This window comes from Molossus molossus, unplaced genomic scaffold (assembly GCF_014108415.1).
Source record: "Molossus molossus isolate mMolMol1 unplaced genomic scaffold, mMolMol1.p scaffold_m16_p_4, whole genome shotgun sequence".
NCBI lineage: Eukaryota > Metazoa > Chordata > Mammalia > Chiroptera > Molossidae > Molossus > Molossus molossus.
Window position 1 is genome coordinate 32,232,738 of NW_023425377.1, and position 12,453 is coordinate 32,245,190.

The window sequence follows — 12,453 nt, forward strand, 5'->3', positions numbered from 1 at the left end:
TTGTTTTTTTGTTTGTTGTTTGTTTGTTTGTTTGTTTTGTTTCGTTTTTATCCTCACCCAAGGACATTTTTTTCCATTTTTGTTCAGATAGAGTGGGAGGGAGTGAGGAAGAGAGAGAATGAGAGAAATGGGAGGGAGTGAGGAAGAGAGAGAAAGAGAGAAACATCGACGTGAAAGGAACACATCGAGTGGTTGCCACCCGCAGGACCATCCAGGGCCGGGGACAAACTGCAACCGAGGTACATGCCCTTAGCGGGAACCGAACCCGGGTGAGGGACCGCAGGTCGATGCTCTAACCACTGAGCCAAACTGGCCAGGGCTATTTTGTTTGTTTTTAATCCCCAAAGTAAAATTCCAACTAGGCCTTGGAATGTAAACTTTAGGAAAATACATTCTAATGCTGGGATTATGAGCCTCTGGGAGGTGTGTCCTAAGAGCGGCACCCTCACTGATGTCCCAAACCTCACTTTACCTTGGAACTAGTGTGTTGTCATTTATATCCCGAATTTATGCAGCTGCTGCCCAAAACACTTTGGCTCCTCAGAAACCACGAAATTTAGCAAGCATAGACAGCTGGAACCACACAGCCCTTTACTATCAAGTTTCTTAGCAATATATAAATACCTCTTTTCCAGGCCGATTGTAAAATGCCAGGTCTTACCTCTAGAAATGATGAACACTCAGTCCCACCAGCTCCCAGGGCTCTAAACCCAGGTGCCAGGAGATGTTGCCACGAAATAGCCCTTCTCCAGCTCCACAGGCCCGGGGTAGCGCATCCGCCCGCCTCAGCGCGCCTCCAGCATCCCCAGGACCCGACCTCCTGAGGCCCTGTGGGCCCGTCCCTCTGCAGAGCCGCCATTCTCATCCCAGAGATGATTAAAGGTTTTCTAGTCAAAAGCAGCCGAATGGTATGTAAACACCCCAGGCCCCCGCCGCCCCCAGCGGTTTGTTTGTCTTTCCTACTTAAACCTCTGTTTGTGTTGATTGACCCTTTGGCTCGGGGCTCTATCAACTGTGAGCAGCTCTCCTTTTGTTGCTCCCAGGGACTCTAGGGGAGGCGGGGTAGTGGTCTGAGCCTATAGAAAAGTATTACCCCTACCCCACCCCCCGCCACTTGAAGAGCAGCTCCCAGAGTCTACCTGTCCCTGCAAGAATTTATCTTAGAGCTTTCGTGGTTGCGTTCATTAAAAGTATTTACGTATTCAGTCCGCACCTCCCGCGCGCTGGCGCTGGGATGGCGGTTGCGCGGCCCGGCCCGCAGGGGGCGCTGGAGAGTCTCGCGAGAGGCCGCGGACATTGAGTTACCTCCGGCGCGAGGAGGCGGCCGGCGGCCTCGCCTGGGGTTCAGCCCCTTTTCCCGCCGCGGAGTCATAGCGAGGAGTAGGCGGTGGGTCCAGAGACGCCCGACGCAGCTCCAAAGAGTCGCTTTCCACAGAGCCCAGCGGACCAGAGAGCGAACATGAGGTCTAATCCTGCCATCCAAGCGGCCATCGACCTCACAGCAGGGGCCCTCGGGGGCACCGCGTGTGTCCTGACCGGGCAGCCCTTCGACACAGTGAAAGTGAAGATGCAGACGTTCCCCGGCATGTACAAGGGCTTCACCGACTGCTGCCTGAAGACGTACGCGCAAGTGGGCCTGCGCGGCTTCTACAAGGGCACCGGCCCCGCGCTGATGGCCTACGTCGCCGAGAACTCCGTCCTCTTCATGTGCTACGGCTTCTGCCAACAGTTCGTGAAGAAAGTGGTGGGACTGGACAAGCAGGCAAAGCTGAGTGATCTGCAGACTGCAACTGCCGGTTCCTTGGCGTCTGCGTTTGCTGCGCTGGCCCTGTGTCCCACGGAGCTTGTGAAGTGCCGGCTACAGACCATGTACGAATTGGAGATGTCAGGGAAGATAGCCAAAAGCCACAACACCGTTTGGTCCGTTGTGAAGGGCATCCTTAGGAAGGATGGCCTCTTGGGCTTCTACCACGGACTCTCGAGCACTCTCATTCAAGAAGTACCGGGCTATTTCTTCTTCTTCGGTGGCTATGAACTGAGCCGATCGTTTTTTGCCTCGGGGAGATCAAAAGATGAACTAGGCCCTGTCCCTTTGATGTTAAGTGGTGGAATTGCTGGGATTTGCCTTTGGCTTGTCATATACCCAGTGGATTGTATCAAATCCAGAATTCAGGTTCTTTCCATGTCTGGAAAACAGGCAGGATTTATCAGAACTCTTTTAAGTATTGTGGAAAGAGAAGGGATAGCAGCCTTATATTTTGGATTGACAGCTACTATGATTCGAGCATTACCTGCCAATGGGTCGCTGTTTTTGGTTTATGAATACAGCAGGAGGAGGATGATGAACCAGTTTGAAGCATACTGAAGTGTCTTGGTGAACCTGGATTCAAATACCACCTTGGAGGACTCATGGAGCTCTGGACTAATGTAGGGTTATTTTTTACTTCTTGGGAATTTTGTTTTTGTCTTATTCTACCCTAAATCTTAAACTTTGTGGAAGAACCTCTGTTTTTCTTCATGTAATTTCAGCCTATAATTGACCTGAAATAGAAAAGTTGCTCCTTCTGTGTTTTGTGCACTATAGAGTGGGTGGTCCTACCTAATTTGAAAGTTATATCACAGTGTTTGTATAAACCTGTACATGTACATACGATTTAGTTGGTTATGTGTTGTAAGTAAAACACAGTTTGGTTCCCTGTTTAATTTCATAGCACCAGAAAAACTGAGTTAACTATGTTTTATGAAGATGGTTATAAATTACTGCTTAACTCATTCAAGATGTAGGTTCTCTTTAAAACTGTATACTGAACTAGGCAATTAAAAATTTTAAAGTTTTTGTGTGGTAATTGAAAACCAAAATACCCATCTAGATTTAAAGAAGAGAACATACTGCTGTGTGTTCCACATTCTTGAGTTAAAGTTTCAGAGTTGGCATCCTGGATTTTTCTAAGATGCTCTACTCTTAAAATAGTGCCATCCAGCTTGGCTGGTGTGACTCAATGGAGTGAGCAACATCATATGGACCGAGAGGTCCCCGTTCAATTCCTGGTCGGGGCTCATGCCTGGGTTTCGGGCTCAGTCCCTGGTGGGGTTTGTGCAGGAGACTGCTGATCAATGTTTCTCTCTCATATCAATGTTTCTATCTCTATCTTCCTTCTTTTCTTTCTCTCTAAAAAAAAGTGCCATCCATTTTCAAAGTGGGATCATATTCCACACTCTTAGGTGTGGCCTAGAGTATCAGATCTTTGAGAAGTAGCATGTCCTTCATCTATACCAACTTTCCTTCTCTCCCAAAGAGCTTCTCCTCTGTGGGGCTTTAGATTGAGAAAGGGGTTGAGGGAAGGGGTTGTTCTTTGATGAAGACCCATGTAGCTGAAAACAGTTCTTAGCTTCTAGTTTCTGGGTGCTGGCCTGGGTAGGATTCCAGGGTGTTCTCTGGGCCCATTTAGGGGTTGTTGATCCACTCTGGATTATTCACTGTCTGCCTTTACCAGTCAGAAATCCTTCCAGGGAACAGAGTGCCAAAGTCAATAGAAACTTTTATTTCGTTTGGTGTGCAAGTGACAATACTCGTGGATGAAGTCCTCTCTTCTCAGGTAGAACTGGACAGAATTTAGTGCTTGTACTCCACAGTGAGGAATGTTAGGGCTGACCCATCCTGAAGTTTATCTGAAAGTCCATAATTCCTTCTCATGCTTATACAGTGTTGGAACCTTCTAAATTTGGCACTGACCATCAGTGAATTTTAATGATAACTGTATGTGGAGTGTGACTTTATAAAGCATAGAAACACAAGAAAAACAATTTTATTAAACTGTACCATATGTATGTGTATATGCACACAAAAAAATAAAACACAGTTCATCTTATCCCACAAACTTGCTGATGAGTACTATATAGCCCTATGGTAAGAGAGCCATTCTTGCCATCATTAAATAAGCCTTACCATTCCTTGCTGGTCCAAGACCAGCAGAGTCTTCAATAAGAAGTGTTCTTAAGCAGCATGTAAAGCTAAAAACAAGCAGGCTATCAGTCTTAATAATAGTCCATACCATATGTGTGTATCACTGTCAACAGAACATAAATCTTGTGTAAAATCTCACTTCCTTTAGCTTTTGCTATGTGTGAAACCTCTGCTAAATTCAGAGTTTGATATTTGGGTACAGTGTATGCCATTTCAGATCTGTGTTACAGACAGAAATACAGTAATTTGCAACATTGTGTTTAAATAAATTTAAGTGTTCTATCATTAAATTATTTACCTAAATAAAAATAGTGCCAGAAGCAAGAGGGTCAGGGAAACAAGATATGGACAAATGGGGGCTGAGGCAGACATTTGGGGAGGGGATGCCTGGTGCTTCCATGCATGGCTGGTCTTCCATGTGCTTTTCCTTTAAAAGAAAACCATTTCCTTCCTTACTTTTAATTTATTTATACATTTAAGTTATATATTGCATACTTGAATGGTCAGTAGCTACTTAGTGGGGCTTCATCCATGCAGGCCTGGATTAAAGCAGAATAGAGAATAGAACTGCCTTCCAGCAGGAAGTGGACCTCTTCAGAGTTAACTATTCCCCTACCCAGCACCTGTGAGCTTGTCTCAGCCTTGTTGTCAGTAGACCTACCTTTACATATTTTTGATGAACAGGTTTACCTAAATATCTTCAGTAGAAATAGTTTGAGGCAAGTAGGAGTGAGTGGACTTGGGGAATGGAAGCCTAACTCAGGAAAATTTTTCACCACTCTGCTGAATTCATGATTTGATATTTGGGTACAATTTGTACCATTTCAGATGTGTATTACCAGCAAAATATAGTAACAAAAATATTAAAGAAATAATGTTTAAAGAAATTTGAGTGTTCTATCAGTTAACTATTTACCTAAATAAAAATATATATTCAGTCACATTATTTACAATGTACTATATACCTCTGGGTATTCAGACATTAATGATATCTGGATTCTGTTCTCAAAAATAATTCTCTCTCTCTCTCTCTCTCTCTCTCTCTCTCTCTCTCTCGGCTAATAACTCCCCTGCCATACCCTACTGCCTATGAAAACCTTCCATTTTGTGCACCTCCTCTGAGCATCCTTCTAGTCACTAATTGGAATGCTCCTCTATGCCCTATTTATGAATCACTTAATAAAGAAAATTAGATCTTCAAATGTACTCAGTTGGATTTTGTTTATTTAACATACCACATCCATCACCTCATAATGTTATCTTTGTTTTTTATTTTCTATTTCTCATATTGATTTTTTATATAGAGAGGAAGTGAGAGGGAGAGAGAGATAGAAACATCGATCAGCGAGAACATCGATTGGCTGCCTCCTGCATGCCCCCCATTGGGTATTAGGCCCACAACCTGGGCATGTGCTCTGACGGGGAATCAAACTGGTGTTCTCTTGGTGCATGGGTTGATGCTCAACCACTGAGCCACACTGGCCAGACAGTGTTACCTTTTTTATTGAGATATAATTGACTTATAACATCCACTTATTTAATTTATTATTTTGTGTGGTGAGATGGTATTTATGTCTGAGATTTAAATTGGTCAAATCCACTTTTCTGATGCCTAGCCTTATTTTAAACTTCACTTCCACATGGCATAGTTTACCCCTCAACTTTGAAAAATCTTTTCTGATATTTATTACATTATTTGGCCTATGTCAGGGCCAGACAGTCTTCATGCTACAGTGAAATTCATTCTCTGTCCTAGCTTTTATAGGATTCCAAGCTGTAACAGTTGTTGAGTATATGAGACATCTCAGAAAAATCATATCTGGCAATATAGTATCAAATCTGTCATTTTCTTTAATTGTACAAGAAAACACCCTGAAGTTGCTGAGCTTGAGAGAAAAGGACTTTCTTTCTCTTCTGGTCCAAAGCTCTAAGGAGGAGTGATCATTATTTCTAGGAAGATGACATAACATAGTCATGGGAGGTTTTTTACTCAAGGCCAGGAAGTAGTATTCTGTCCAGAGCCTCCATTTTCAACTTGAATACCATCTGAGCTTTGAAATCCCTGTTTTCAAAGTCCACACCTCTCTGGTGTCTCTAATCTCACCCAGATCCACATGGAATGGCTCAGAAGTCTTCTCCAAGAGACTCTTTATTCTTTTATTTTATTTTATTTTTTTTATCCTCGCCCGAGGATATCTTTCCATTTTTTGTACAGACTGAGTGGGAGGGAGAGAGAGGAAGAGAGAGAGAGGGAAACATCAATGTGAAAGGGACACATCGAGTGGCTGCCACCCGCACAACCAACCAGGGCCGGGGACAAACTGCAACCAAGGTACATGCCCTTAGCGGGAACCGAACCCGGGTCTCTCCGGACCACAGGCGGACGCTCTAACCGCTGAGCCAAACCGGCCAGGGCAAGAGACTCTTTACAAAGTAAATTATTTCAGTATTGGAACTATAATCTAAGTCTGGAACCTGCCTTAGTATTCTCAGTATACTGTGGAACTATCCACAGTATTCTCAGCTCCCTTCGAATGCCAGCATTTAAATACTGGCTCCTGCCCTGGCTGGTTTGGCTCAGCGGTTGGAGCATTGTCCTGTGGACCAGAGAGTCCTGGGTTCGGTTCCCGCTAGGGGCATGTATCAATCAATCAATCAATCAATCAATCAATCAATAAATAAATAAATAAATACTGGCTCCTTCTCAGTTGTGGTTTGGTCCCCAGCCCTGGTCAGGGTTCTGCGGGAGGCAACCTATTGATGTATCTCTCTCACATCGATGTTTCTCTCCCCCCCACCACTCTATCTAAAGATAAATGGAAAAATATCTCAGACAAGGATTTAAAATAAATAAATAAATAAATACTGGCTCCTTTTCAATGACTAGTATCTTTTTGTCACACCCAATCTCTTCAAAGTTGGTGGTCGTCATCATCACTGATGCTCTGTTCATTGCACCAGGCTTAATGGCTTTGCAAAACCAGAATATTTGGTATTAGTGCCTTTAGTCTGCACTGCGAGGTGGAAAATTTTACAGATGGGTAAGTAGTTTTGTAGAAAATTGACCTCTCTTAACAATCCTGTACTTTCTGTGGGTGAAACAAATGTCCCCAGAAAGGATATTAGTTCCTTCAGATAATTGTCTATATAGTGAATATTTCTACTCCAGCCTAAAGAAGTTTCACTGGGTCCTCCTCAGCAACCTGGACTGTCAGCAGACATTAAGTAGGGCATCTTTCCACATATGTTGCTTGCTTATTTATATACAAATGGCTCTTTTAAAAATAAAGTTTGTATTGATTTGAGAGAGAGGGAGAAAGAAACATTGATATGTGAGAGAAACATCAATTGTTTGCCTCCTGCACACATCCCAACAGGGGATCAAACTGCAACCTGGGTATGAGCTCTGACCCAGAATGGAGCTGGTGACCTTTCAGTGCACAGGGCAGTGCTCAACCAACTTAGCCACACCAGCCAGGGCCAAATGGCTCCTCTGTGCATTCAGAGGAAGGGCTCCTTTCTGCCTTTGGATAAATGGCATATTGACTCTTCTCTAGCCAGCACTCAGGTTCCTGATCTAGGTTCTTGGAACTGTTGCCCATAAAAAGCCTTCCATATCTTCTCGGCACCAGCCATGGGCATCTTCTCAGACTCAGGTGCCCATTTGGGCAGGAAGAGGCCACATAGCAGTGAGTTCCATTCCAAGTCTGGAGACTGCCATGGCACTTTTACTGTCTTCTGTAAGTACTAGATTTTAGCACACACTGGCCTTTATTTTTCTCCTCTGTGCTTCTGTTTTTATGCTTTCTTCTCCACTTCAATTTGCTATCTGGGGTAAATCTTAAAAGTCTCTCTTTCTCTCTCTCTCTCACACACACACACACAAACACACACATACACACAAATATCTACTGTCTTAGCAACTTTCAAATATATAATACAGCATCGTTAACTATAGTCACCAAGCAATACATTACATCCCCAGGACTTAACTTTTCTACATCTTTAAGATGTCTATTGACGAGTCAAAGTCTTTGATTTTAATGCAGTCAAATTTATTATTTATTAATTTTTTATTCTAGGTCAGTGTCTTTTTTTTTTATCCTCACCTGAGGACATTTTTGCATTTATCTTCAGATAGAGTGGAAGGAAGAGAGGGAGGAAGAGAGAGAGAGAAACATCGATGTGAGAGAGACACACTGACTGATTGCCACCCACATGACCCCAACCAGGGCCAGGGACAAACTGCACCCAAGGTATGTGCCCTTAACGGGAACCAAACCCAGGCCTCTCTGGTCCACGGGCCAATGCTCTAGCTGCTGAGCCAAACAAACCAGGGCAGTCAGTGTCTTTTTTAAAGAAATTATTTCTACTCCCAGGTCTAAACTTAATTTATCTAAATTTTCCATTAAGAGCTTTAAAGGTTTTTGTTTCATTTTGGGTGTTTTGTTTGACATTAAAATCTTAGATCCATTTGGAATTGTTTGTTTTTTGTTTGTTTTTTTAATCCTCACCTGAGGATATTTTCCCATTTATCTTCAGTCAGAGTGGGAGGCAGAGAGAGAGAGAGAAACATTGATGTGAGAGAGACATCTACTCGTTGCCTCCTGCACGACCCCAACCAGGACAGGGGACCAAACCACAACCCAGTTACATACCCTTGACAGGACTCGAACCTGAGACTCTTTGGTCTGAGGGCCACCGCTCTAACCGCTGAGCCAAACAGGCCAGGGCTGCAGTTTATTTTTAAATTAAAACTCAATTTAATTTTTTTCTGTATTAATAACTATTTTTAATTGAACATCTCATCTTTTCTCCATTGATCTGTGTTACAGACTAAATGTCTGTGCTCCACTTTCCTCCAAATTCACATATTGAAGCCCTAACCCCCAAGATTACAGTGTTAGGAGGTGGAGACTTTGGGAGATAACCAAGCCTGGAGGACATTATGAGGACAGAGCTCCATGATAAGGTCAGTGCCTTTATAATAATAAGAAAAAACAGCAGAGTTGCTTTTCTCAGCCTTGTGAGGATACAGAGAGAACCCCACAGTCTGCAAGCCAGGAAAAAGGCCCTCATCAAGAATCCAGTGTGCTGGCACCTTCATCTTAGACTTCCCAGCTCCAGAATTGTGAGAAATAAACACTGGTTGTTTAAGGCACTAATCTGATATTTTCTTACAGTAGCCTGAGCAGACAGATAATCTGACTTGCCGTCTTGTTTAATACTCAAATGTACATATATATATATATATAAATCTATTTTGACCTCTCTATTACATTTGTCAAATTTTCTGTCTGTGCACCAATACCAGACTATCTTGATTAATATAGATTTATAACAAGTCTTAATAATTAGCAAGGCGACTTTTTTCTTCCTGTTCTTTTTTCTTAAGAAGTTTCCTAGCTATTATTGACATTTTATTATTTCACATGAATTTTAAAGTAATGTTTAACTACTGTTGTAATGTTTAAAGTAATGTACTAGGGGAGAAGATAAATTGATAACTTAAAAAATTTGAATCTTCCGATACATGAACATCACATATTTCTTCATTAATGTTAGTCACCTTACTGTCTCTTTATAAAGTTATATACTTTCCCAATAGAAGTCTTATATATTTTTACACTTGCTCATACGTAGTTGATATTTTATGATTGTAAATTGTATCCTTATTTTAAATGTAAATTTCTGTTTGTTGCTGGTTTATAGAATACAATTTTATATTGATTTTTCAAATTCTGCAACCTTATTTTTTTTTCCCCTTAATCCTCACCAGAGGGCATTCTTAGAGATAGGAAGAGAGAGAGAGAGGGAAAAAAGAGAGGGAGAAACATTGATGTGAGAGATAAACATCAATCAGCTGCCCTCTGCACATGCCCCAACCTTGGATCAAACCCGAAACCTAGGCATGTGTCCTGACTGGGAATCGAACCAGCAACCCTTCGGTGCACAGGATGATGTTCAACCAACTGAGCCACTCTGGTCCAACTGCAACCTTACTTTTTAATTTTTCTTTATTGATGTTAGAGAGAGAGGAAGGGAGAGGAAAAGAGAGATAGAAATATCAATGAGAGAACATTGATTGGCTGCCTCCTGCATGCCCCCCACTGGGGATTTGGTCCACAACCTGGGCATGTGCCCTGACCAGGAATCAAACCAGCGACCTCTTGATGCATGGGTCAATGCTCAACCACTGAACCACACTGGCCAGGCTGCAACCTTATTTTTTTATTTTATTTTTATTGTCCCACTACTCCACTCCAAAACTATTCTCTCTTTGATAGGAAGAAGGAGTAAATCTTCTTGGTCTTGCTTTTAAAAAACACCAAGAGTCATAGCACCATTATCTCCTGGTGAAGTAGAACACATAATATTAAACTGATAGAAAGAATCTCCCCTCCCTCCTTACCTGTCTGGTTGAGTCATTTCTAGCCCAATAGGCACCATCATGGAACAGATGGGAGGTCTCATCATTGGGGGCCCAGGCATCACTGGGATGTGCCCTCCCATTGGCGGCCTCATTCCAGGAGTGCTAAGCATCTGTTCAGAGTTGTATAAAAGGTGAGCAGGAGGCCCATGCTGAGAACCAGAACCCACTGGCATCATCCCAGGAGGAGGAGGCATCATGGGAGGGCCCCCATGTGGGGTGCTGGTATCATACCAAGGCAAGGAGGACCTGGAAGACTGAGAGGAGGTAGGAATCATTGTCTCTGCCCGAGGAGGAGCAGAGGTATTTCCTTGCTGAAATGCTGAGATTGTTTTGTTAATCAGGCTCTGAGCCTGCTTTTCCATCCATTTCTGATAGTAGTCTTTCACATTCTCTGTGTTTTCTACCACTGCAGTGTGTCTTTCTCACAGATGGAGAGTCATGGGTGAAGTATGTATTGCAGTAGTCACAATAAAACTTGGGCATGTTGCTGTGCAGGCCATTGGCCATTCTGTTCAATATTGGCTTTTAATTTTCCTTTCTTGATATCAGGATTATGGTTAACATATAACATTTTTAGGGAGTGTTCATTTTTCACCAAGTGAAAAAACACTTCCTAAGGAAGTGTTTATATAAGACTGAAATTATTTCTTTCTTGAATTTTTGGTAGTACTCTTAGCCAGATGGTCCTGAAATTTAACAGTTATCATACTCCAGTTTATCTAATCTTGATGAACCAGTTTGATTATATTTCTAGCAATTTGTTTTCCAACTAAACATTTTTAGCTTCTTGTCATAGACTTGTATATAATATTTTGTTTTACTTTTCTACTGTGTCTACAATATTTGAGTTGCCCTTTCAATTTCTGCTATTGGTTATTTGTGCCTTCCCTGTAGTTTTCTTGTACATTGCCAGAGATTTGTCACTTTTCATTAATACTTGAAAAAAATTAACTTTGGGGCATTTGGATTCTCTTGGATACTTATTTACCACTTCATTAATTGCTTCTCTTAATTTTTTTCTTCCTTGTCTTCTTTGGGGTTTATTGTCTCTTGCTTTTCTCATTCTTGACAAGGGTAGTTAATTTATTAATCTTTAGTCTTTCTCCTCTTCTAATATATTCAAAGCTATAAACTTTTCTCTAAATACTGCTTAATTGCATCATACATGTTTTATTATATCAAAATAGTTCAGTTCAAAATAGCTTCTAATTTTAGTGTAATGCTTTCTTTGACTCACATATTATTAAACTGAATTTTAAAATTTCCAAACATACAGATATTCTCATCTTCTTTTTGTTATTGATTTCTAGCTAGTTCTATTGTGATAAGATAATATGCTCATGTAATTTTCATCTTTAACTATTTGTTGAAACTTTTTTATGTACAATATGACAAGTTTTTATAAATTATGAAGAAAATAATTGATTCTATACTTGCTGCATTTGATGTTCTACATATGTCTAGTAAGTCTGTTTTCTTGCCTCTAATGTGATTATGTTTTTTTTAGGCGCTAAACCAACCAGTCAATTCATTTGTCACTGTTTAGCTATCTATATATAGTCATACCTCTGGCCACTTCTCCTTCCATTAAAAATGGATGTCAAGGGTACTGCTTACAGCTCTGCTTACTTGAATAATTTCCCTTCATCATTGTCTTTTTGGGCCACCCTTGAGTAGGCCTGCAATTTAGCAGTTAAATGTTGTAGGCTTGCAACAACCATCTGTGAATTTGGGCCAAGATCTTTTCTCCTCTGCAATTGGTAATAGAGAATCTTCCTGTGAAATCATAGGTGTGAATTGGGACAGACTTTGGTGTACTAGAAGTAGATAAAATGAGAGCCAAGATCATTTGTTCATGAAATTCCTTCTGAACCTGCTTGGAACCAATTCTGAATTCACTAGTTCTATTATATAAGGATTGCTCTTATACCTACCTAGCCTTAGGATGATGGCATAATCATTTGGTGCCCCATAGTCAGCCTACTCAGTCTTTACTAGGGCTCAGGAGCATGATAGAATCTTTTTATAAACACAGAATAGTTATCTGCTTAGAAGG

The 12,453-nt window shown here is 41.6% G+C and overlaps 1 protein-coding gene and 1 pseudogene across 1 annotated transcript; one reads left to right on the top strand and one right to left on the bottom strand.

Annotated features, from left to right (window-relative positions):
• Positions 1-1,459: 1,459 nt before the first annotated feature.
• On the top strand, positions 1,460-2,365 carry LOC118616321 (mitochondrial ornithine transporter 2). The gene has a single exon (XM_036241898.1). The coding sequence runs from the start codon at positions 1,460-1,462 to the stop codon at positions 2,363-2,365; it is 906 nt and encodes a 301-aa protein (XP_036097791.1).
• Positions 2,366-10,372: 8,007 nt separating this feature from the next.
• LOC118616408 lies at positions 10,373-10,880 on the bottom strand (annotated as a pseudogene).
• Positions 10,881-12,453: the final 1,573 nt, after the last annotated feature.